This window comes from Myxocyprinus asiaticus, chromosome 3 (assembly GCF_019703515.2).
Source record: "Myxocyprinus asiaticus isolate MX2 ecotype Aquarium Trade chromosome 3, UBuf_Myxa_2, whole genome shotgun sequence".
NCBI classification, from domain to species: Eukaryota; Metazoa; Chordata; class Actinopteri; order Cypriniformes; family Catostomidae; genus Myxocyprinus; species Myxocyprinus asiaticus.
In genome coordinates, this window is record NC_059346.1 from 25,309,710 (window position 1) to 25,335,839 (window position 26,130).

The window sequence follows — 26,130 nt, forward strand, 5'->3', positions numbered from 1 at the left end:
GATCTTCCTGTAGTTTGCAATAATATGGGGGACAATGGGGGAAAGGGAGATGGCTTTCAGGTTCACATCTCTTCCAAATCTGTCCCAGGTTTGTAGCCATGGGAATCTACTAACGAGGTGTAGACACATTCTCTCTCTAACACACACACACACACACACACACACACACACACACATGCTGAGTTGCTTGTGCTGAGTTAATTGGTTATAGTTGTAGCATTTAACAGGTCCTGTTCAGTAAGTGTGAAGTATTGGCAAGACGGAGGTGTTGTCAGCTGCATCAGTTGAAATATTTCTCAATTTCTATCTAACCCGACTGCTTCGCTAACATAATCTTGTTGCTAAGCACTATCAAACATGTATAAACAAACATACAACAGCCCAAACTTAAAAACCCTTTCGCTTTCTCTAGAGGTTGAATAAAAATTACACATTGGAAAAAGGCAGTTATGAGAACTATAAATTTGTTACTACAGCAAAAAAAAAAAAAAATCATCCCAAACAAATGGCAACCAAAAATATGACCCACACACTCTTCTGTAGCCTTGCTGTTCCTTTCTCCTCACTATGCATTCCTTTCTGCATCCACATTTAGTGAGTGGGAATTCCATCGGAACTTTTGCTGCAGACCACCACCAAGAGAATTGGAGGTTTGAAAATACAGCGTTCAGCCACTCTTTCTTTTTTCTTTTTTTTTTTTTACGCATGAGTGCTATAGATATTTATAGAATTATTTACACATTTAATTTCCAGTCAGCCCAGCATTGTGTCAGCATTAGGCCAATGTTATGGTTGTGGTGATCCCAAAGTCCAAAGTGGAACTTTCCCTAGTCTGTTTCGGAGGCTCAAAAATAACATGCCCACTGCACTAGAGGGGGTTTATAGGAATTCTGAAATATTTGGGAAAAGTTCAGACTTGGCTTATACAGTTTTCTTTGTTGCTCTGTCACTTAGTGGCTGCCCCTCTCTTTGGGATGAGTTACAGTGAAGCATCAAACCTTAGAGGAAAACACTAAAGACATATCATCATTCAGTCATAACCACAGGCTCTTGGTCAGATTTGATCAGCGTTCGCAAACATCTTGAACTCTGTTATTTCACCATTCCACGTTTACAAGAAGGCAGGCGTCACCCGTTCTAATCAGGTTTATGCCCAGTGTCCATCCCGGTCTGTTTCCTGCTATCAGATGCTTGGCATCTACTGTTGTAATATCTGCGTATATTTAGCTCACTTTGCACTGTTCTTGCTAGGTATGGAGGAAAACTTCAGCCGCTCATATTAGTATTTAGATGGGTTCAGTACCCATTCACAATAAGATGGAGTAGATGGGAGACACCGCTGTGGGCGCGGGGGGGGTGAGAGAAAGGGAGATAAAATCTGAGAGTTTATGCCGGGGGAGTGCAAGAAAGAAGAAAAAGAGAGGTCTGTCCTTCTGGGAACGCAAACAGGCTCCCGCCAGCCGTGCCCTCTATATCTCACGCCTACATGGAGCAGCCCCTCGATGGGGTTGTTCTCTCCCTCGACCGACACCCCAGGCTGATTCCTGCAACGTGGGAAGATGAGAGACAGTGTGGCTGAGATTGAGAAATCTTGTCCAGAGGGTTGGAAGGTACGAACAGAAAGAATAGTAGAGAAAGTGAGATACAGTACATGCATTATAGTGTTATGCAAGATGTGATAGTGACAAGAAAACTATTAATTGAGCTGCAAAGCAGAGAGATATGCCATCAATATCCTGACTCTCCCTTTCATCCTGTAAAATGTCTGGCAAGAGTTCATTTAACCTACTTCAGAGATTCAAATTTTTTTATTTCTACCAGGGTTCCCACTGTCATAGAAAACCAGAATATTTTAGGGTGTTTTAAAGGAATAGTTCACCCAAAAGTTCAAAATTGGGTCACAATATACTCCGCATAAGAAAGAGAGTCATATGGGTTTGGAACCACATAAAGGTGAGTAAATTATGGGGGGGGGGGGGGGGGGGGTTAGATTTTGTGAACTCACTGACACACCCAGCAGTGCGGTTATAAATAGAACCACATAAAATCTGCACACTTATTTGCATATTTTCTGTGGAAAGATTTAAACAGTAAATGTGTGAAATGAAGTTGAGAGTACTACTTTCAAAATAAACAATGTATTTAATAAATAAACTTACAAGTGGCAGGGATAAGTAGGACTTTGTGCATTTAAATTCTGGAGAAATCTGCAGAGCTTTCTGTGGAACTATGTGGGCACAGATTGCATAAATATGGAGCATTACATGTGTATATGCCATTGTTAGAAACATATTGGGAAAAGTGTTGTTTAGTACAGTTTTCAGAAAGAGCCCTGCTGATTTTTAATAAGCTGACTTTGGATTCTTATTTGCTGTATCATTGTTTGCTTGAGCTGTGAATACACAAACAGATCTTGTTTGCCCCGCAGCTTGTGTAATGGGTGTATATCAAAACCATGTCATGAGATCTCAAGCAAGAACAAGAAAAGGTTAATTAAGTCAAGCTACTACAGAATATCTCCTGCTCATAGCCTAAATTATCTCAAAACCCAGTTGAAAACAACACGAATTGATTGACTCTGTCTCATCTAACTGCCTGGGCTTTCCCCACCTCCTGTTTTTCTTACTTTTGTATTAGAAACACGTCTTTTTCCTGGTAAATGTTGTGCATGAACTGAATATTGATCACTCGCTGTGTTCTCATCAGCCCGGTATTGACTAGTGTTCCAGTGTGTCTGCAGTTAATCTTTGAGTTACTGTAGTCTCACTCTTTCTCTGCTTCAGTCACTTTTTTGTTGTGCTTCAGCCTTCAGGCTTTGTGTCCTAGTGACTCCGCTTCAATTTATTGTAATTAAGTGTTTACCTGGAAAACAAGAGGTCAAGAACAGCCTTGAATGAATGCTATCCAGTGCGTGGACATGATTCAATTTCACTTCCTTGTCTTATTTCATGTTTATGTATGCAGTTATAACCCCAGGAATATGTACCACTTACCTTTTCTTAACTGTCTAACATTTATCAGTAAGGTAGGAGTGCCTTTGCCTGCCTTTTGATAAAATAATTCCTGTTTTTTCTAGTTGGGGACAAGGTGCCAGCAGATATCAGGATCACCTCAATCAAATCCACCACCTTAAGAGTGGACCAGTCCATCCTCACAGGTACAATGGACTTCTGAGAGTAGAAGGGGGGATCTATCCAGATATCAATATCACTTGATTTAAAACTGTCTTTGTGTGATTTTAGGTGAGTCTGTGTCTGTTATCAAACACACTGACCCTGTGCCAGACCCTCGAGCTGTCAATCAAGATAAGAAGAACATGCTGTTTTCTGTAAGCACTTCACTTCCTGATTTGGAAGCAGAACTATGTGTCTCATTAGCATATTCCATAAGCAATAAGTTACTTCATGTACATTTTCAACGTACCCACCTTAAAGCATTTTTAGCTTTCTTTCGATGGATGTATTATAGAACAGTTGCCTTTTTTTCTGTCTCCCTGTGTCTTTATCACTTTCTTTTTCTTTCTTTGTCTCTCTCGTTTAAAGAATGTCTTTAGACTGTAGGATAATAACGTCTGACGCATTCTGTTCTTGCACGTCTAAACATACTCTTCCTGTCTGTTCATATGCCATCATTCAAACACTCTAAGCAGGAATGCCTGTTTCCACTCTCAGTCCACTTTGATTGCATTAACATCTTTTGGGAATAGGGAACACCTCAGGTGATGTTATTGACCCAGATAATAATCTGGTGTAACTTCAGAGTTAATGCAGTCTGCATCTGTCTTCTTCTTTGGTCATTTATAACAAATTGTACTTGGGTGGTGTGCTTTTATATTGCAGGTTTATGCATTTTCCCACACATCATGGTAATGAAAGATGTAGTCTCGCATTAAGGGAAAATGTCCCAAATGACATTATGGCCAACTGAGTTACACACCACATAAGTCAATGAATTTTCCAAGCTATGTTTTATAAAATTATACGGGTCCATGGAACCTCTGACGCAGTTGTTGTTTCCATACAAGCCTGTGAAGAGATCAGAAAAAGTGTAAATTTAGATTTGAAAGGTCTTTTGGTGGCTTTGTTCCATGTTCTCATACATACACGTGTTTATGTATTCATGTGCTCATCTCTTCCAAAAGGGCACAAACATTGCTGCGGGTCGGGCCATCGGGGTAGTTGTCTCCACTGCTGTTTCCACTGAAATCGGTAAGATCCGTAATCAGATGGCGGCCACCGAACAAGAGAAGACTCCGCTGCAGCAGAAGCTGGATGAGTTTGGTCAACAGCTCTCGAAGGTTATCTCCCTCATCTGCATCGCCGTGTGGGTCATTAACATCAGCCATTTTGCTGACCCGGTCCACGGTGGCTCCTGGATCAGAGGTGCCATCTACTACTTCAAGATAGCCGTGGCCTTGGCTGTGGCGGCTATACCAGAAGGTCTGCCGGCTGTTATTACCACCTGCCTGGCTCTGGGCACCCGTCGCATGGCCAAGAAAAATGCCATTGTCCGTTCACTGCCCTCGGTTGAGACCCTGGGATGCACCTCCGTTATCTGCTCAGACAAGACAGGAACCTTGACGACCAACCAGATGTCTGTCTGCAGGGTGAGTGTTGCTGCTGTCTGAGTCAGACGCAGAGATTTTTATTTTATGTCTATGTTGATGACAACTTCATTTTTCATTCTCAGTCTTCTGCTGACATATGGTCCTTTGTGAGCTATATTTTTTTCTTTTGATATATAACTTAAACAGCTCAGATTTTGAACTTTTTGGGCAAGACCTCTTTTTTATTTGTACATTCAAAAGAGGCGATTTATTTTTCTCTACAACCAAAGCCAAAATGTATTTTCAACTGTCATAAAGTCATTAAAATTTGGAGTTCTATTCTATTTTCAAGACAAAATTTGACTTGTGATGAATTCGCTTGAAGAATTCCCCTTTTTTTAATGAGACCTTCAGGCCAGAGAGCATCAGATTAATTCCTTCTTGACCACATCTCAGAATTCTTTCCCAATGACTCCAGACCTGTGTGTGTGCTCTTTACTGTGGTTTCTAAAGTATCGGCAGGTGGGGTACTACTGTGGTTTTAACCATCAGAGCATTCCTTTCATTCTGTGCCAGGGACTCTCATACAGAGCTAAGTGTGATGCAATGGCAGAAGCTTCTCTGGCTGCCATATAGAAGACCAGAGAAACACGTCAGGCAGAACATGAGAGGTGAGATAGAGTTAGAAATACCAAACTGATCATATGCCAAATATCAATCCAGAACAGGTTCAAAGGCAGTGCACACAATTACAGCGGCACTTTGAAACAAGACTCGTTTTTCTGAAGAAAATGCAAGCACGCTTGCTTGTGTAAAACACGCTGCCTCAGTGCTAGGGTGTTTTGGGTGGTGGCCAGGGCATTACTATGCGGTTGCTAGGGCATTGCTAGGTGGTTGATTAAAGGTGCACTCAGTAATTCTAATCCAATACACTTTTTGTCAAATTCTGTAAATATCTCCTCACAATCTGCTAGCTCTCCGTTCTGTGGGTGGGCTGAAAAAAAATCTAGTATTTGTACACAGCCCTGGCTCTGTAAATGGGACAAAAACAAAGTGAAACAGTCTGATCCACACAACACTACTCCAGCCAATCAGCAACAGGGGTGGTTCTTGCGTGTGCACAGGATCGGGGGTGGGGGCAGAGTGAGAGGGAAATTTGTAAGAAGAGCAACTGATGTGAACTTTCTAAACTCCAAGGAGGGCAAATGGCTGAGAAACAGACCAAGAGAAAAAGGTCAGACGAATATAAACTAAAAAAGAAGGACTATCGTAAGTCGAGGGCTAGGAGCCGCGTCAACATCGGCAAGGCTTTTTAGCTGTGGAGAGACCTCCGAGAGGTAAAAGGCTTGAAGATGGATGCAGAAGTTGCTATTTTTCTTCTCAATAGGTGGGTGACATAAATGCTACTGTTTCACAGAACCCATATATGCTGTTGTTGTGATGTTAGATTTAGCAGCAGGAGAGTTGTGAGTGTCTGGAGCTGGTGTGCATAAAACCGTCTTGCTTGCATGAATTTGGGGGCGGAGCTTCCAAAGGAGCACTGAAGGGAGGGGTGTGTTTGTTTTGGCAGTTGAGTTCGAGTATCAACAGTGTTTCTCAGGAATCGCTGAGTGCACCTTTAAAGTGCCAAGTCATAAATGGCCGTCCACAAGTCTATATGATATTCTGGTTCCTAGATATGGCTCAGAGCCCTCTTCAATGTACATTTAGTCTATGGGATTTTTTTCCACACATTTATTACTTGTCTGAGATGTGAAAATCTAAAGTCTGATTGGAAAAGTAATACAAAAAGTAGCACAAACAGTGCTATATGAGACGAGTTACGCACCAAAATTTAATACTTAGAGCTAAGAGACAGACAAAGATATAGAGCAACAAAGTGAGACATGGTACTGCAACTTTGTGTCAAAACCATTGAAGCCATCACCTTTCTTGCCCGTTAAGAGTATAATATTCTTACTCAGCTGTAAAGCTCAGTACTTAACTGTAGGGTTCCTGGTGTAACCTATTAGTATTACCTACATGTAAACAGTTGGTTTGTGGATCATCTTTTAACAATCAAGTTTACCCAGTCAAACCCATGAACACTACCACTGAATTGGGAGCTTGTTTTCCATAGAATTTGTTTCTTCCATTTCTTACACTGTCACACCTCCATGTTCTCTTAAGAGAGAAAAGCAAGTGCCCATGTTTGTGTTGGCACAGCCCTGTTTTCCGTGGCCGGATATGCGTCTACGATACACACTAAGTTGACTCTGTCAGAACAATTTAATCAGCATTTTTGATTGACTTTTGCCCTTGTGTTTTAAGTTGATGTAATCATCATTTCAGCCCTTCACTCTGGCCTTGAGGGTCTTGAACATGCTAGAGACGTCATGTTAAATGCCTGAGTCATTAGTACCTCCAGTTTCTTGGATGTGCTGGACAGACAATCTTTCTTAGGAACCCTTGAAGAGCAATATAGTGTTGTGGTTCCTTTAATGTTTGTTGTTTCCAGAGAACCAGGGCATGTAATTCTCCTTGTGTTAATCAGTCTACTGACAGATGTGTGCAACACTCTAGGTCACTCAAGATGTATGCAGTGGAAAATCCTCAAAACTTGTTCAGACAGGATGGCAGGGCTTGATTGCAACATCGTCCCTGTTATGTTGCTGCACTTAAGACTCTTCTGCCACTGCAAATGTGGATTCATTGAGACCACAGTCTTTTTGTCAGACCCGTCAGCCAGAACCAAATCCATTGACAGTCACCTGAGACCTGGTTCTGACTTCGAGCCATTATATTATATTGTTTTTTTTTTTTATAAATTGAAATTTTATCTCAATGTATTTCGTATTAAAAAGCAGGGAGCAGTTGGAGAATGAATTCTTGTTTTCTTTCTACCTTCTGCTTCTTCCGCCCTTTACATTCATCTGTCTCCTTGTATATCTCACTTCAAGTTTTGTGACCAGTGTTTCCCCAATATGAATTCAGCAGCCGTTTACCACATGAAATTTCACATGGTTCATTAATAATCTTGACAAAGCATAACACATGCTATCCTTAGTCAGCTGCGCATTTTCTGCACTGCTTGCTGTAGTGATGTTTAGTTTGTGAATCTGTCTTTTTGAATCATTTTTTTAAGTGAACGAATCGTTCTCATTCACCTCCATACAGTCTAATTTTTCTCATTAATTGACGTCTCTCCCTTTCGAAGCCAATGCGTTCTAGTTTTAAAAGGAGCGAGACTGCTTTGGTGGCTTTTCATGTCTGTGAAGACTGACTTTAGCATGAGCCAATAGCATTTGAGTGCAAGCTGTGACAGGGCATATCATTGATTTGACTCTCTGAAAGAATACGCCCCTTCACAACCAGTGAGGATCAGGATCGGCTGACCGACTGAAGGAGAGCAGGTATGTCGTTCGTTTACATTGGTAATTTCGTTCAACAAAAAAAGTGACTGTTGACATTACGATGAAATTAGGATGTAATTAAATCACTTTTTTTTTTTTAATTTTTATTTTTTTTTAGCTTTAATTACTTTTAGGCTTTTATATTTGTCTTTTTGTATAGTCATGCACAGAAGTTCACAAAATTATAGCTTTGCTTGGTTGTCTTGTGGGGAAAATGCTTAAGATGGTTAAACACTGCTGAATTCTCCAAGTATATTTGTAGATGTGCACATAAAAGTATAATTAGACTTGTTTTGGTTGTGAATGACTCTGTGCTTTAACAATGGTTTGATGACTCACTCAAAACACATAAATTACATTCATTTGTTGCCACCTACTAGTTAAGATGTGATTCACAAAAATTGTCAGTCAACGAATCAGTGAACAAATCTGAATGATAGACAGAAAAACATCATCTATAGTTCATTTACTCTACTAAATAAATGGGACATTTATTGTAGTAATAATAGGTTTTTGTGGTGTTTGATTTAACTTTATATAAGTTGTGAATGATTGATTCATGTTCTATAATTTTTGATAATACATGGTGAACAAAAAAGAATGATTAAGGACAGATGAAACGAACTGCCAATAGACAGTTACAATAATATATGGTTTGTCTGTATTCTTCAAGCGATTTTGATAATTTTTATAACTTTATAAATGTTTATTATAGAAAATGATAATATTCTGAATAAATATTAGATGATTAGCTTAAATGATGTAAAAGCAACACACCATCTGTCCAACAGATTGGAATACATTAAATGCGCATGTGTTATAGTGTCATTGGGGGCTAAGACTCCCTAAGATTGAAATCCTAGAATCGTCCCTGGTTTATAATATCAATTTGTATTTATAATGAATAAAAACAGTGCAAGTAATTTGCTGCATTGAGACATTTCATTATTTGACTGTTTGTACTACAGCTATCTGGACTTCCAGAGCCCTTTAAGTGTCAAAAGCCCCCAGTAAATAAACACACACAAGGACAAGGCAAACATGAATAACCCATCTATAATGATTATAAAGGTTGTTTTAAGCTATTTCTCCACCAATGTCACAATGTAGTCAGACATCAGGACATTTACTTTTATCAGCTCTGCACTTGTTGGTACACTTAAAAGAACTTATGTTTGGAACAAACATGATGGTGAGTAAATAATAACATAATTTTCACACATTGTACTGATGATGATTTCCTAAATTAAACCTGGTTAAAACTAATACACCCTGTCAATGGACCCCCTTAATTAACCCTTAATTAACACTGTGTATATCATATTTGATGCATTATTTTCTAAAGTCTCTACATCAACATGATCAAAACTTTGCTTTGTTAGATGTCTACTGCCTCCTGGTGGAAGTTTCCCTGTTCTTCTGGAAGTAGAAGATCTTGTAATATAATTTCCAAAATGGCGCCTTAACGTATTTTTGCAGTGAAATATTTGCTGATTTTGAAAAAGTTAAAATAACAATAATGTTTGTTTTGTTATTTACAGTATATTACAAAATGAGTATTTGCTGAAATGAAGCAACTTCGCTTGATTAAATATGATGTACATTATTTTATAGAATTTTCTTTGAATTGAAATTATAATTCATGTTGAAAATCATGTATCGGATATGATAGAACAGGCTTTTGAGGTATGTCTCTCAAGGATCATTACATTTCATTCATGCCCACCAAAAAATTAATAAAAAAAAAAAAAAAACAGCTTTGAAAATACTTGCATATTTTCTATAAGATACTGTATATTTAAAGTGTGATCTGATATTTAAAGTTAATTTTAAGTATGGAGCCTGCTCTGTCATTATAAAGATCTCATTGTTTTACATTGTAAGCTAATATGATGTCATCTTACTATTACCTCCTGAGACCCAGTAAAAAAAAAAAAAAATTCTACAACAGTTTTCCAAACAGGCAAAATATGTGGACAGCGGGACTAAGTTGTGACATTTAAAAAAATACCAAGCTATAAAAAGAAGATTTTTTTTTTTAAATAAAATTGATTATGTATATATTTATTATGATTTATTATTTAATCAAGTTTATTATGTTTCCAGGAGTGTTTATGTTTTTGAGACGTTACAGACATTACATCAGAAATTAGCATAATTGATTCAAAGTAATGGCCTGTATCATCGGATCAGTATCAACCATTTTAAAATAAAATTATAAATTATAAATTCTGAATCCATGTACTGATTACCACTGTCCCATATCTGCCAAACATGTTGAGTTGTCCAAACATCATCTGCAGCCTGAAACTGAACCTTTGGATTTTAGGATGCTCCCTATTTAGTGAATGACTTCACTGTCTTCTGCACTGGTCTCAAAACAGTTCGAAATGCACCTTATTTTAATCCTAACTCCATATAAAGCCTCTGAAAGCAACATTTTTCAGCTTTTGGATAAACCCACTGATTCTTAATGTGATAATGGGCGCTGAAGTACACAATGTATTTTGTGTTTAGCAGCGTGGCGTTTCGCGATAAATAGCTCAAATTTAAAAAATGGCATATTGAATGAAACTAGAGACTTCAATCTTTCAACTGAATCAGGTTTCAATGTAAAAACATAATTAGGTTTCTTACCCGATTTCATTTTTTTGCCATTTCTCCCAAAGACAAACTCTGCTGTGATCGGCGTCATGTTGTTTTGTCACATGACTACTGATGTCCAGTTCGTGAACGAATCATTATTTTGAACCGGTTCTTTTTAGTGAACGAGTTGAACTAGTTCACCAAATTGGGCTGAATCGTTTGAAACAGTTCGCATCTCGAGTCAACACTGATACACAAGTTACTCTATCTTAACCTGTCTCTCGGATGTGCCTGACACTCTGAATCGAAATGAGTGATAACCGGGAGTAATATGATCCTAGAACTGGTGATATCTGCTTTTTTGCCAACTCTTCTTTGCAATGAACTGCTCCAACTAGTTCACAAATCGGACTGAACGCTCGGGTCACAACAGTTCTCGAGTCAACAGTACAATGAGTCACTCGCAGCAGTTCTCGGGTCAACAGTACACTGAACTGAGAATCGCCTCTTTTGGAGGTGTCCGACATACTGAGAACCGATGAGCTGCTGACATTGAGCATGTGTGTGATTTAGGGGCGAAATGTATGTTTCAGGTGTATTTTGCTGAACAACAGAGAGTGTAACAAATAAAACGTACTGGAAATATGTTTGTGACTTGATTGTATTACCGTTTTATCAATGTATGAAGATGATCCAGTCTACAGCTCTTGAGTCAACAGTACATTGAGTCATTCTCAGCAGTTCTCGAGTCAACAGTACACTGACCCGAGGACCGCATCTCTCGTGTCAGCAGTACATTGAGTCGATCACAGCAGTTTGCGAGTCACCAGTACACTGAACTGAGAATCGCCTCTTTCGGACATCAGTGAGCAGCTGATGAGCATGCGTGAACCGAGGACTTGAATGAGGGGACGAAACGTTTCAGTCCAGAGATGTAAACAGATGCAGATTATATCTGAAGTTGTGATGAGCTGGATCATGGTTTCTGTAAAAAAGGGTGAGTTGATTAAGACTAGTTTAATCACTTTTTGTGCTTTATACATGTAGAATATCCACGTTTGAAAATCAGTGTCAGTATTGGGTGCAAAACATTAATGTAGGATGTATTGTAAAATCACTGAAACACTGATGACAATTAACACCCTTATTATTATAACTTAATATGCCCTTATATATGGCTTTATTGAATGTGTTTGTTCATGTATTCTACGATGCCGGCGTATTAGCATTATATATTGTAACGTCATTACGTGAACCAGTTCATTGAAACGAACCGTCCGAAAGAACGGTTCGCGGAAAAGAATCAGACATCCTATCATTACACATGACTCCGTACGTTGAAAGTTTAACCCCTTACTGACAGCCCAGAGTCTTCTGAACTGAGATCAGTCAGTTTAAATTATTCACAATTATGCAATATGTATAGCGAAGCCAATATACAACGTCCACGCATGTGTACACTGGGTCGCTGGAGGTTAATATTTTTGCCATGAGATTCAGGCATTTTTTTAAGTGTGACATAAGTGTCAAAAAGTATCCAAATACATTTTCCAATATATATTTTCATATAGTAAAGTGTAGGTGGATCATCAGCAGCCTTACACAGAAGCAGAGAACTTCTTCAATGTCCTCACCTCACCTTTCTCTGGTTGGCAAGGTTACAGTACTGTGGGCAGACTGGTGGCTTATTGTAGGTCACACAAATACACATTGGAGAAATATCTGCCTTATTTCACAAATTTGCAAGGTTGTGTGCGTAGGCTCTACTAAATTTAGTTGGATTAATGCTTAAAACGAGTGAAAAATTCTGCAAATGAAGAAAACCAAATACACACGTATTCAAGATGCACTCTCTTAAAACAAGTTCTATACAAATTTGCTTTTTAGATGTATTTACCTCATTTTAAGGATATTTAGATATTTTTACTGGAAAACAAGAGAAATATACTGATTAAGAAAAGAATATTTGCATTGTAGCTCTTTATTTTCCACTTTCACTCTGCATTTATTACATGTTTAATGTGACATTTTCAAGGCAATTAAAGTAATATATCTTAAGAAAAAGCTTGGCTTTCCTGCTTCTAATTGCCCAGGGCAGGCTGGGCTTTGTGTCTGTCTGGGTTTTATTCTTTCTAACCTCCTCCCATCACCCCTCAGCTTTCCGGATCTCACCCAGCAAGGGATTCCTGCCTGCCATCCACAATTTCCTTCATATTTTTGTAGTCTCTGTCATTTCTATGCCACTCACGCTCTTCCTTGCATCTGCTGCAGCTTGATCCAGGAATGCCTCAGGGAGCAAAGGATGTCACAGATTTGTGACTTTATAGAAGCCTATTGTGTACCCTTCACTCTATCACATTTTGTAGACTTTTTCATTGTACTTTGTGCCGTCCTTGTTTGTCAAAGAATTCAATAGTCCTTATTTTAATATGCGTTGTCCTTCAATATTCATAGACAATTTTTCTTGCATTGAAAAACACCTTTCATAGTTCTGTCATTTAGCAAAGAGACTGAAATGAAAAGGTTGTAAAAACAAAGTGTGGAAGCAATACAATGTCAGTATAGTTTTGACCTATAATTCAGTTCACAAGAAGCACTGAGCAAAGTTCAAGTATGTGAGTGTCTGATTTTTTTTTTTTTTTTTTCTCTCCAAGTCTTGTGGCTGTTTTAGCAATCTCTAGAGCCTCTGATGGCACAACCTTGTTGCCAATTTTCCATCAATACACATAATTCACTCTCTGTGGGGAGCAGGTAACAATGTCAGCCTCTGTCTGAAGCAAGGTGACAATGCTTCACCTAAAAAGCCCCTAAAGAAAAGAGAAGACAGTTCACATTCAAGACACAGTTTTAAAATTGGATGAGGATTCTGTTAAACCTCCACTGCCTCATAATGTTAAGTACTGTAACTGTAATGCAGATAGGCTTATCTTAGGGACAGACAAGATGCTTGTCCTGGCTTGGAATTAGTTTATGTCACTGTTGCAGTGTTGTCCAGGATGACCTCAGCCAATCAGCTTCACACAATGTGCCCTATTGAGACAGTACATCATTCAGGTGTCACAGTTGCTAATGCGGAAGTTGCTGCTATATAAGGAGGAAGTGTAGGTGGCTAAAATTCTTTTTCACTCTTGTACTCATTCTGAAACATGCACAAATGCATCCTTATCAGAAGCTTATCGTTACTTATCACTGCATGCTACTTTGTTTCGTGGTATCTGTTGCTATGACAACATATAGCAACATGGTTCCATGTCTGTCAAGATATTGGTTGGAGTTTTTGGTGCTAATCTGATTTTAAAATGAATAAACATTAATATTACAAAAGGCTAGCAGCAACCCTACCCAATATGTTTTTCTTTAGATTCTCTGTTATGTTGTTATTTGAGATTTTATTTGTTGGTACATTTAAAAGGACTTATGTTTGGAACAAACATGATGGTGAGTAAATGATAACAGAATATTCTTTTTTGTGAAGTATTTCTTTAATTTATATTTCTTTATTGTGGGTGTCGTACAAATAACCTGGCCCACATAGACACTTTTATTTCTCATCTACTAAACTTATTGTAGTTGGACATCTATTAAATTCTGTGAATTTAAAGGTATAGTTGCCCCCAAAATGAAAATTGTCATCATATACTCCCGCTCACCCACACCTCTTCTCTGGAACACAAGTTTAATTTTTTTTGATAATCTTGGCCACTTTTTTCCCATGTAAAAAAGAAAATTAAATGGAGGCTCTAGCTGTCAAGCTCCAGAATGACAAAAAAATAAATAAATAAAAAAATACCATAAAAGTATATATTCCATGTCTTCTGTAGCCATACGATAGCTTTGTGTGAGGATCAGATTGAAATTTAAGTTATGTCCTAGCAGAGGAAACTACAAGTGTAGTTTATCACAGTAACTAGGGACATGTTTCATTAATGTTTGACAACAAGAAAGTGTCCAAATACTTTTGTCTTATTTTAATTTAAACAGTATATATTTTTATGATTTAAAACCTGTTAAAACATGTATAGTGATTTTTTTGGGCACACTTTATATTAGGTGGCCTTAACTACTATGTATTAACATTAAATACATTCAAGACTATGTATTTACTGTGTAACTACATGTTGCTTCTGCAAACTTCCCACATTTGCTGCTACTGAGGTTGAGGTACGGGTAGGGTTAGGGGTTAGAGTTAGGTTTTGGGGTAAGGGTTGGGTTAGAGTTAACAGTGTAATTACAAATGTAATTAAATGCAGGTACTTTAAATATAATTACAATGCAACAACATTTATGTACATAATAAGTACATTGTTTCAGTGGTTAAGTACATAGTAGTTAAGGCCACCTAATATGAATTGGGTCCTAATTTTTTAACACTTGGTTTTGATTTTTTATTCTAATGCAATGAAACTCACATTAGGTCTGGCTTAATTGTCTAAATGCTTTCTAGGACCACTGTATGTCCTTGTGATTGATGGGTGTTTGTATTCTGTGGGTGCCATGCAGGCCTACAAATAAATGAATATGGCATTTCAACTGAAAATAGATTTTTCATTAAATAGTGATTTCAGAGCCAAGCATCCAGAGGTCTGAGTGTACACTGATACTGGGCAAGCAACTGGTTTTTATGTTCCTCCTCAACACTAGTTTACAAAATCTGTTTGCTTGTTGTGACTGTGGAAATTGAGCGACACAGATTCCTGTGTGATGGAAATGTTTTTCATGAAAGAGAACCTGCTTCTTATATTTTCAACTTGTGGTTAGGAAAAGCTAGCCTTCTCTTCAAACAATTCAAGAAGTCATCTTGATTCATGACGTAATGTTCCCAAAATATGTTAAAAAATAAATAATAATGTTGTTGAAAACATAGTTTGAAAAGAAATACTTTAACTACTATGTGTTGGTGCTTGTGCCTAGGGATGCCGCGATTATACGGTTTTACTATTAACCGCGATTAAAAATGTCATGGTTAATTGATCCATAAGAATTTAGAATCCACAGTGGTACACGTGGTAAAAAATATTTTATATAATGTTTAAATATATAATATAACAGTTTTTCATAAGATTTTGTAAGCCTAAATGTGAAAAATCTTGTGCCTGTTTGGGTATTGGAGCTGTTGCTATGGTTACGGACGGTGGCCGCGTGGTGCTTTAATGGCCTGGTGTTGCGAACTGAACGTGAACTTTCAATTCACGTGAAACTGAAGCTTAAACACGCGAATTCCAAAATATGACAGGAGTTTGATCTACCAGATTCATATCCATTAAAACAGCTGTCTGAAAGTATGTAAATGACTGACTGAAGACGACGGATGTAAAAACAAGCAGACAGAAGTCCTAGAAAGACACACATTGTACAAATGGGGCAGGATGCTCCACTAGTTGTCCAACAACAAACTAGTAAGTTTAATATTTTTAGCTGTGGTAATTTTAAAGTGTCACTTATTGTAATGTTGAAGCGTGCAGACAGCACACGGTGCATTGTGTGGAATGTAGTTACTGTCAGCGAGTAAACTTTGAAAAGTTACGTCTTAAATCGTCCTCATTATTTAAAGCATTGCTTCTGTACAAATTCACCACATTCAACAATAAATGTCAATTTATTCATGATCGGACTTTAAATTGCCTGCTTTAAGCAATGTTCCCTTTATTATGCATAGTCCAAATTTATTTGTAGGGTTTTGTGGACTATTTTTACAGAGTCTGTTGCTGATTCTTTATGTTGGGGTGTCTGACAGACAACAAATTGCTTTAATAAATTGATGCAGAAGGAAAAACTGTTTAATGTCGTGAACTGCATGTTGCGCACCCCCAATAATTTTACATTTACGCACTTTTGAAGCACTCTGGTTACACCGAAGCACATATCGGGATGTGCATAAGCGGTGTCGTGCTCTAGATTGGAGCGTCTCTTATTATATATACTGTACATCCTATTTATTTTGTGTATTTATCAGTTTTATTATTGTAGGGCTGCCCTTAGTGTCCACATATCCCCCAGAAATACACCCGCTAATATGTTCAATTGTGATATGATATGCAAATAATCGTAAAACCGTTTTAAGCAGACGTGCTACTACGTGCTACATGCACTATGGCATCCCTACTTGTGCCCAGTGTTTGTTGAAAGGGCCTGGTTTGTGGCAGTTAGCCATAACTGCACCATTATGCTGACAAAATCCTGCTTCTCAATTGATGGTCATTTAAAAGTATTTGTGTACTCTGACATTTATTTTTATTTGATTGTTTTGAATGAAACAAAAATCGCAAATATTTAATTATTTTTAAGTAAATGAGTAAAAAGTAAACAAGTGCCTTTTTGTGGAGGCCGGCTTTTAAAACAGTGAATCAGAAAATCATTGTTGTCAGGATGCACTCCAGAGTAATTAGTCACATGATAAATGAGTGCCCGTGAATATGGTAGCATGCAGGTTGTACTTTCGGGGCTGCATGAGCCAGCCAAGCAACTGCCATTTAAGATGAATGGGAAGGCTAATGCAGTGATTCCCAACTGGGGGTACATGAAAAGTATTGGATTTTGCTATGTTGAATCTAACAAAATTACACGTAAATCTTAAAATCAAAATATTAAAATTATGGATGGGTAAAAATACAGATTTCCCATTTTATTGCGGTCCTCATTTGAACTATCCTAATATTGGCAAAGTTTGGCACTAAGATCTTTTCCCTGTGTTAAGAGTAAAAGTTTGGTGTAACTCATCCTGTGAAATTGTTTTTAAAGATGAGATCCTTGCAATCCATTTGTCATGACATCTTTTAAAGGAATATTCCAGGATCAATACGAATAAAGTTCAATCAACAGCATTTGTGGCATGACATTGATTACTACAAAATATTATCGCCCCTTCTTTTCTTTACAAAAACCAAAAATGTGGGTTACAGTGAGGCACCTAAAATAGAAGTGAATGGGGCCAATTGATAAATGTTAAAATGCTCTTTTTTTCAAAAGTATAGCCACAAGACATAAACAAAATGTGTGTTAACATGATTTTAGTGTGATAAAATCACTTACCATTTCTGTGTAAAGTCATGACAATGTAATGTCAACAAACCCTAAAATGACTGTAAAAAAAATATGATTTAAACCACTTTACAGCTCAAATAATACATGAGTTTTTACAGAAGACTGAATGTGTTTTTATAAAATTTTAATCTTCACATTTCTGCCTTTTAAACCCTTCAAAAATTAGCCCCATTCACTTCTATTGTAAGTGTCTCACTGTAACTTCGATTGAGCTTAACTTGTATTGAACCAGGAATTATAAAAAAAAAAGAAAAAAAAAAAAAAGAAATATTAATTCTAATCAAACATAGCAGGGATGCACTAAAGAAACCATCCACGTTCTCTCTCTTTATTATGCGCTCACTGGCTGCCGGTAGTCTTAAAGAGACAGTACTGTTTTAGATCTTGTTCTACATATCGATATAAATTTTGTACAATTGTACAAAATAGGCATGTAAACAATAAACATGTAATAAAACATATGCAATATATTATATGCCATTTCAAGACATTGTGTTTATTGATGGAATATATGGAATTTGAAAATGTGTAAAAAGCTAAAATGTGGCCAAAATTATGAAAAAACTAAAGATAAAATCAAGTTTTTTTGAAATAAATATTTCATAATGTACCAAGTTAGAAGGTCCTCTGTATAATTAACTGCATTTGTTTGGAGACTGTTAGGAGATTTGTTTCCTATGCAAGCAAAATGGACATTATAATTCAAATATCCCTGAAATATAATTGACTATCATTAATAATAATCAATATTAATGATAATGTTAAATAATATAGTCTTCAGTATGTCTTTTGTGTCGATGAAGGGGTACTTCTGCCTTGCTGCTGGTGCTGTGGGGGTACCATTTGTTTTAAAGTCTTTAGAGCATGATCCTGCCCCCTGATTGCTGCCACCTGCAGCTTGCTTTGTGTTTTCCACATACACTTAAGTGTATGTGTGTCTTTTTTAAACAAGAAGTAGAAGTACTGTGAAGCACAGAAAGTTTCACTGTTAATTGCTTCATTAATTCTTTAATCAGACACTTTTAATCAAGTCTTGCTCTGAGTGAAGTCAAGCCAAGAAGGAATGTTTCAACCCTGTGTTTCTGTGTGTGTGTGTGTGTGTTTGAGACCTTTCATGTGATCTTCCTTTTAAGGAAGTGCCCATTTGTTGCTACTTGGCATGAGTTGTCTTAGCAATGTCTAAGTTTAGATGCTTCATTATAGAACCGATTGCTGATGTTGGTGAGAACCCGCTTCTGGAATCTGTTTGTGTTAGAGGTGGGCAATATAAGCAAAAATGTACAGTTTATCACAATATATTCTTAAAATGTATATTTTTGACCATGTGTAAAGGAAACCGGGGCTAGTACTCACATGAGGGAAGTTGTCACAAGAGCTATATATCAGTATTGCTAAGATTTGGGTCAAAGTCCAATTGTTTACATGTGTGTTTTCTCCAGCAGAGGTTTTGTATGTTGGTTTCAGACATCTAGTTCTAAACCGTCCTAAATTGAAAAAAATAAATAAATTGTGAATTCTACCCTCTAAAGTAAATTTTCAATATCTTTATATTTTTGTCATTGCTTTTGTGTAAACCAGCAAACATAATCAAACCACATTGCATACATTCAGGCAAGGGTCAACTATATTATAAAGGTAGATTTTACAGGATAGTTTTTACCAGAGTGGATTTTCGCATGTCTTTTAAATGTCATACATTTATACAATTAATTAATTGCAGTATTTGTTGGCCAAAACTATATTTTTGAGTTTTACCTTTTCCATTTTTGTTGTTTCATGAATGGTTTTGTGCCATACAATTGTTTTAATACGTTTAGCTGAAAAGCCTATTAAAGGCTGTTTAATGCAGGCATAGATTTAAAGAGATTTTGTTTTGGTGGTTGTGAATGTGGAGGCACGTTCCCCCATCACCCCCAATGTTCACATTAAACCTACGCCACTTTATTTACGCAGTTTATTGGCAAGTTCTTAAGCTTAAAGTCATTTTGTAGTCGAGGACTTTAACCACAAAAAACGAGTAGCCTAATTGATTACTCATAAATTAAAATGTACATTAAAAATCGACATTATAAATGGCAAGGACAAGGAAAAGGTGGAAACAACACTGTGGCATGTACCAACATAAATTACAAGACTTTTCAATTTACACATTGTCACCCTTACTAAAATGTATCATGTTTTTTATAGTAACACTAACTGGTATTAATGCAGAAATGTTACACATTCATATTAAATATATTAGAGTGATTCTATTAGTCTTAAGTTTTATTACAACTGTGAAATTTATAGTTAAAGTTTCAAAATTGTGTTTAGACTATTAGTTTTTTCATATCAAATACTATAGTTTATTTTTTAGAAAGACTATCTACATTGACCTAACCACAGTAATGAAGAGCCATCAGTGGTCTTACCTGTGCTTATGTCCTTATTTTTTTAAATACCACTGCTACACAATGGAAGAACAATGATAAAATTTTATAAGGGAAAGTACTGACAATTTTGAATGAAGGGTATTAAGTCTGGACTTCCATAAACTATAGACAAGTTATTGACAAAGTTGTTCTATGTTCTATCCTACTCCTTATCTGACATGTTTGCTTTCATATATTCCAAGAGATGGCTTAATTCATTAGGCCTGAGTAAATGCACATCATTCTCTTTCAAATAAAATGTTCAAATAAATGCATGCAGTTAAAGTCTCCAGTTACCTTTATCACTTTTTGTGGAGTGGGGGATTTTGGTTAGTGAAAATGATGAGTGGCTAATGACTTTGGAACACCACTAACCACAGTGGCCGGTGAGCCAAAAAGTTGATGTCAAGCCCTGCACATACACTACCTGTCAAAATGTTGAAACACTTACTCATTCTTTATTATAATTTTTTTTTAATTTTTAATTTTTATTTTAGAATAATAATAAAGTCATCAAAACTATGGAATAACATCAATAGAACTATGGGAATTATGTTGTGACTAAACAAAATCCAAAATAAATCAAAACTGTGTTATATTTTAGCATCTTCAAAGTAGTCACCCTTTGTCTAGAATTTGCAGACATGTACTCTTGACATTTTCTCAACCAACTTCTTGAGGTATCACCCTGGGATGCTTTTTAAACAGTATTGAAGGAGTTCCCATCTATGTTGGGCACTTATTGGCTGCTTTTCTTTATTATTTGGCCAAGTCATCAATTTCAAAAACTTTTATTTTTTATTTTTATTAAATTGTAGTTTTATAATGAAATAAATTAATATGGTGGCACAATTATATTTTTGTCTACAAAACTAATTTCAAACATTTAAGCATACGCCTTCAGATCAAAAGATTTTTAAGATCGTGAGAAACATTTCGGTCAAGTTTTTCAAAACTTTTGACCGGTAGTGTACATGAAATGTATATTTTGTTTTATTCACAAAAGTTACCGAGAACGGTTTCAAAATAAGATAACTTCAAAAAGCTATGCTTTTCTTAAAATTAAATGAACAATATGCATTTACAAAAAAAAAAAAAAAAAAAAGATATAACAATATTACAAAAATTAAAAAATCATTTGCACATACAAGAGCTTATATAGAAACCAATACTGACTGCATAAGGGTAATGCACATATATATACATAGCCTTTATGTAGACTCTGAGTTTATCACATTTTTATCCGTTCACATGTTGTTATTCAGAAAAAAACAAGTGGTGAAATTTGGATTTTTACTAAATGTGTTCTTCCAATGTTCAATGATTTCAAGCACAAACACACATACTGATCTGATACGCTTCAGAGTTTCTTGTACCGCTTCACATTTTCTTGCGGATCCTCATTTGTTGGTATGCATAGCTCTAACAAGAACTGAATACCAATAGATTACAATGCAATAAGGGTCAAAATATTGCAAGTATTGCTAAACTTGACTTTACCTGAAAGCACATGCCATCATTTCTCAACCAACACCTCTACGACACATATCCATAGCGCCTGCCAGTGGACTTGATTGTAACTGTGAGATTTTGATAGAGATTAAGAGGGAAAGTACAGTATAATTCAGCATTGCCTATGGAAGGCAAATGTGCAAAGGAAAATCATATTGCAAAATTCAAGAAGTGTTTTCAATAGTCGACTAGTTGCTGCAGAAAAAGTACTCGATTAGTCGATTACTTGTGCACATCCCTAGTCGTCACATAAGGTGAGCGTGTGCTCGGTAAACTGTTTCTTTTTTTTCCTGAGCAAGAACGGTGAAATGTCAGACTTCAAGGTATATGGCTATGCAGAAATTAACTTTCAAAAATCAAACTACCTTAAGAAGTATTCACTGTAAAAAGTGACAACTAACTCTTTCCCATTTACAACATATAAATAAATGGATAATCCAAATATTATTTAATAATTACTGAGGTACACCACTCAATCTGATCACTTCTCCATATTTGACAACGTCAGAACAAACGCTAGCAAGGAACAAAGGGGGCGGAGCTTAGCAAAGAGTCAGTTCCTTACCACAGAGGATGCATAATTTTTCTCTAAGAAGCTCTTCCTCATTTACCTCTTAGTACATTTTAATTGATCAGAACACCCGTTTTTTTTTTCTTCACAAATGCACAAGAAAGTTTTTATTTGTTTATCATATCTACCAGTATATTGCCCACCCTTCATTTGTGTCTAAGAGCGTGTGTTATCCATCCCTGTGGCTATTGAGCTTGGCCACAACAGCTTTTAAGACACTGTCCACAGACATCATATTTATCATGATAAAACACATTTCAGCAACTCCACCTACTACATAATAAACATTACGATGCCTTCCACTATCAAGATTAATTTTTGCTGTGCTGCTCTCTCATTCCCACCACACAACTCCATTTCAGAGCTGTCATCTGTACAAGGAGTTGGGGCTTACGATCAATGCTCTTCAGCAAATTGGCTTTATCAGTTCCATTTCACCATCCACCTGTTTCATCTGCCCCTATGCCCGCTCAATGTAAGGAAGGGGACTGCAAGGAAATAGATCCATTTTCTATGTTGAAACTCGCCTAGGGCTGGCACTGCTCCCACTGGCTCCTTTCAGTGAGATGAATGTCATAGCAAAGACTCCCTAACCTGTCAAAAACACTGGAGCAATGCATTGTGTGTTTGGCTAATTAGTCTGATATGTCAGGTTGAACTCTTCTTAACCTCCTCTTGTTTTTCAGATGTATTGTTTTTACAAAATTATTGTTTGCTCTCTTGGTTTTATTTTTTATAGTTTTAACTTGCATAATTATAATAATAACCAGATTAGAACTTTATGTGCCAGGGTTTCCACAGTCTGGAAGGACATTTTAAAATTAAAATAGTAATTTAATGTAATGCTCTGGGAAAGTGATTGAAATCTTCAAAAAGTAAAATGTAATTTAATTGGCTAGAAATGGTTCATTGTGTGTACAACCTATATCAAAGGATTTTTAAAAATCCTTATTCAGTAAAGTAAAAGTCGAAAATTCATTGGTCAATAGAAGTGGAAACTCCTTAGTATGTTTACTGTAATCATCTGGACTCTGTAGCTTATTCATGCTACCTCTCTGCCTTGTCCCCTTTCTGTCTCTTTTAGATGTTTGTGGTTAATAAGGCTGATGACACCAGCTGCTCCCTGCATGAGTTCACCATCACTGGCTCAACCTATGCTCCAGAGGGACAAGTGTAAGAACACACACACACACACACACACACACACACACACACACACACACACACACACACACACACACACACACACACACACACACACACTCTCTCACTCACTCACTCACTCACTCACTCACTCACTCACTACACTCACACACTCACTCACTCACTCAGAGCCTTTGATCCCTAAAACTGCCTCTGTTTGTGTCATTTTTCCTCCCCCAAATAATCTAAAACTCATTCTGGAAACTTAGGTTGTATACAACATGATCATTTCTCACTCTCTTATATTGACTGTCTTTTCCTCAGGCTAAAAGCTGATAGGCCAGTGCAGTGTGGAGACTACGATGGTCTAGTGGAGCTGGCTACTATCTGCTCCCTGTGCAACGATTCCTCGCTGGACTATAATGAGGTCAGCAGTGTGCATGTGGATCTGTGTATGACTCTCTAGCCTCTTATCTTGCGTTCAACCCTCCAATACCATATTTACCCTTTTGAGTTTAACAAAGAGTCTTATTCAGTGTTGTTGAGTCTGTCCTACTCTCATTGCTGAAGTGTTAACCATTCACCCTCTGTTCCTCAGGCATAGACAGCTTTTTAATTAGCTTGTTTTGCGCATTTGGCTAGCATTTCTCACCGCTGTGCCGTCGCCATGGTATCATGAACCTAGTTTCCATCCACTTTTCACGCTTTTTTGTTATCAACAAAGTGAAAATGCGTAACAAATTTTGCGAAATTTGCCGTCTTCTGCCTGTTTCCAATCAAATGGCCTTTTATTGATAAAAATGGTGTGCGTGATGTTGTCATACTTAAAAATAAAATAAGAAATAAAAAACACTGTCGCATAAGTTTTGGTTTATCACAAAGAAATCTGCCCTTAAGCCATTTCCATACAGAAATGTGTGTTTATCACTTTTGCCTTCCAGATGTCCCTAGCTTACTGTCATTTTAATTTCACATATAAATGCAATCAGAAGAGGAGGAATTGCAGTCAAAAGGGTACAGTTACCCTTCTGATAGGACTGTAAAATTGGTCTTGATGTTGCGCCTATCGAAGGCTGCCACCGGTTCCGACCCGAAAGTGCATCATCAGGGCCCTAGTGGGGAAATCTTTCGGTCTTAGTATAAGGACCATCCAGCGATGTGTATACGCCATGTGCACAGCTATTAAAGAAAAATTGATGCGGTGTAATATCAGGGTTTACATATGATGCATTCCTGATATTCAATAGGCTATTTTGAACAATCATCTAATCGAAAGCATTGCCATCACAACTGCATTATGTCCTGTATATTTGTCCAGCAGCTTTTAACGACCAACTGATCTTGATTGTCATCTAAAATTAATTTTAGCGTCCTAATGCAATTTACATTTTCTGACGAAGCTCAGCAAATGCGATCCAAGGTAAAGAGGGTTAGAGTTAAAGTATTTAAAAGTTTTAAAATGTTTAAAAGCTCATTTTTTGAAAGTGAACTCAGCATTGGACAAATAGTTCTGATAGTTTATAGTCTTGAAAAAATTGTAGAACTTTCTGAGAATGTCATTCAGCCGACTTTTTTCGTCGGAACAGGGTAAGGCTAATTTAAATTTGCTTGAAGAAAAGGCAAGTATATAGGCCTAACAATATTATTTTTTCGTTTGGTAATTATTTTTTTTTATTTAATGCTTTTTTCATTTGGTAATTTATTTAATTTATTATAGGGAATTTTGCTGGCATTTTTCAAAAGTAAACTAAACAATAATTTAATAGAATTGGGCAATATTTTAGTGTTCCAAAAAAAGCTTATCTCCTAGTATTTTGTATTTATTTTTAATTTAAAACATCTTTGTGCACAGACATGATATGTTTTTTTGTATTTTGGGCTAATTCCATGACTGCTGTCTATTATTTTGAATGGTGTGGAAAAGCAACTTTAATAAATAAACAAACAGATTATATTAATCGCAAAGAGTGGGCATTCATTTGTTCTCCGTGCACTTGTTGATGACCGGTGCATGAGAGATTTTTGTGTTGGCACTCCTGGAAGTGTCATAACGCAGATGTGTTTGCAGCATTGGATCTGTGCAGGTATGCTGTTAAGACCAATTTATAACAGTGCGAGTAATGCTTCACATACAATAAATTGGCTTTCAAGTGTGTATACTTTGTCGTCATGATTAACACAGGCTAACGATTGGGGTAAATTGTCATGTGACACTATATTTTTGCGTCAATGCCTATTTTCTCAACAAAAAGTGTTTCCAAACCAGTTTTTCGCAATATCTGAAGTATCGACATACTTCACAACGTAGTTATGGTAACTTTGTTGTTGCGTAATGTCATGCGTATTCCGTGGTTGTCAGGTAGGGTACATGACAGTGCAGATTAGGACAAGTCTAAGATGCATATTAAAGCTTGTTTTGTTGTTAAAGGCACTCGATGCTTTTAGAGCTAAAGAACATCACTAGAGTAGTATTGTGTTAAAGATAACCATATCATGCAAGATGTTTAAAGCGAAGGGACATTAAGCTATGAATATATTGTCTGTGACCATGTTGTTTTTAATGTGAATTGAATGTCATGTTCCACTGGCATGGCAGTGTACTTCCTAGAATAATGTAAATATTACAAAACAAAGTGACCATAATCCACAAAGTGAAGTCAAATGAAACATTATGATATTAAAACTGGATCTGGTATTGAATCTGGTATTTGAATGTTGTTTAACAACATTAGAGTGGGTTTTTATTTATCATACTGACTGTTTGATTATCTTTAAGTTAAATACTGTATAGAAGTTTACAACAGAGCATTACATTTTTGTTGCAACAATCAGACAGAGTTCGATGAGGTTGGATTTCCGTACACACAAACTCACACAGGGGGTCTGTAGATTGGTGGCCATGCTGTGACAGACTGGGGTCTGAATTAC

The 26,130-nt window shown here is 36.8% G+C and overlaps 1 protein-coding gene across 3 annotated transcripts in view; it reads left to right on the plus strand.

Annotated features, from left to right (window-relative positions):
• The window catches only part of LOC127422028 (sarcoplasmic/endoplasmic reticulum calcium ATPase 3-like), a 113,133-nt gene that overhangs the window by 60,475 nt on the left and 26,528 nt on the right, over positions 1 to 26,130 (plus strand). For all 3 annotated transcript variants that reach the window (XM_051665362.1, XM_051665371.1, XM_051665354.1), the window contains exons 6-10: positions 3,077 to 3,157; positions 3,243 to 3,328; positions 4,142 to 4,606; positions 23,144 to 23,232; positions 23,527 to 23,629. In XM_051665362.1, coding sequence (XP_051521322.1) covers positions 3,077 to 3,157; positions 3,243 to 3,328; positions 4,142 to 4,606; positions 23,144 to 23,232; positions 23,527 to 23,629 — 824 coding nt within the window. The remainder of the gene's footprint in view (positions 1 to 3,076; positions 3,158 to 3,242; positions 3,329 to 4,141; positions 4,607 to 23,143; positions 23,233 to 23,526; positions 23,630 to 26,130) is intronic.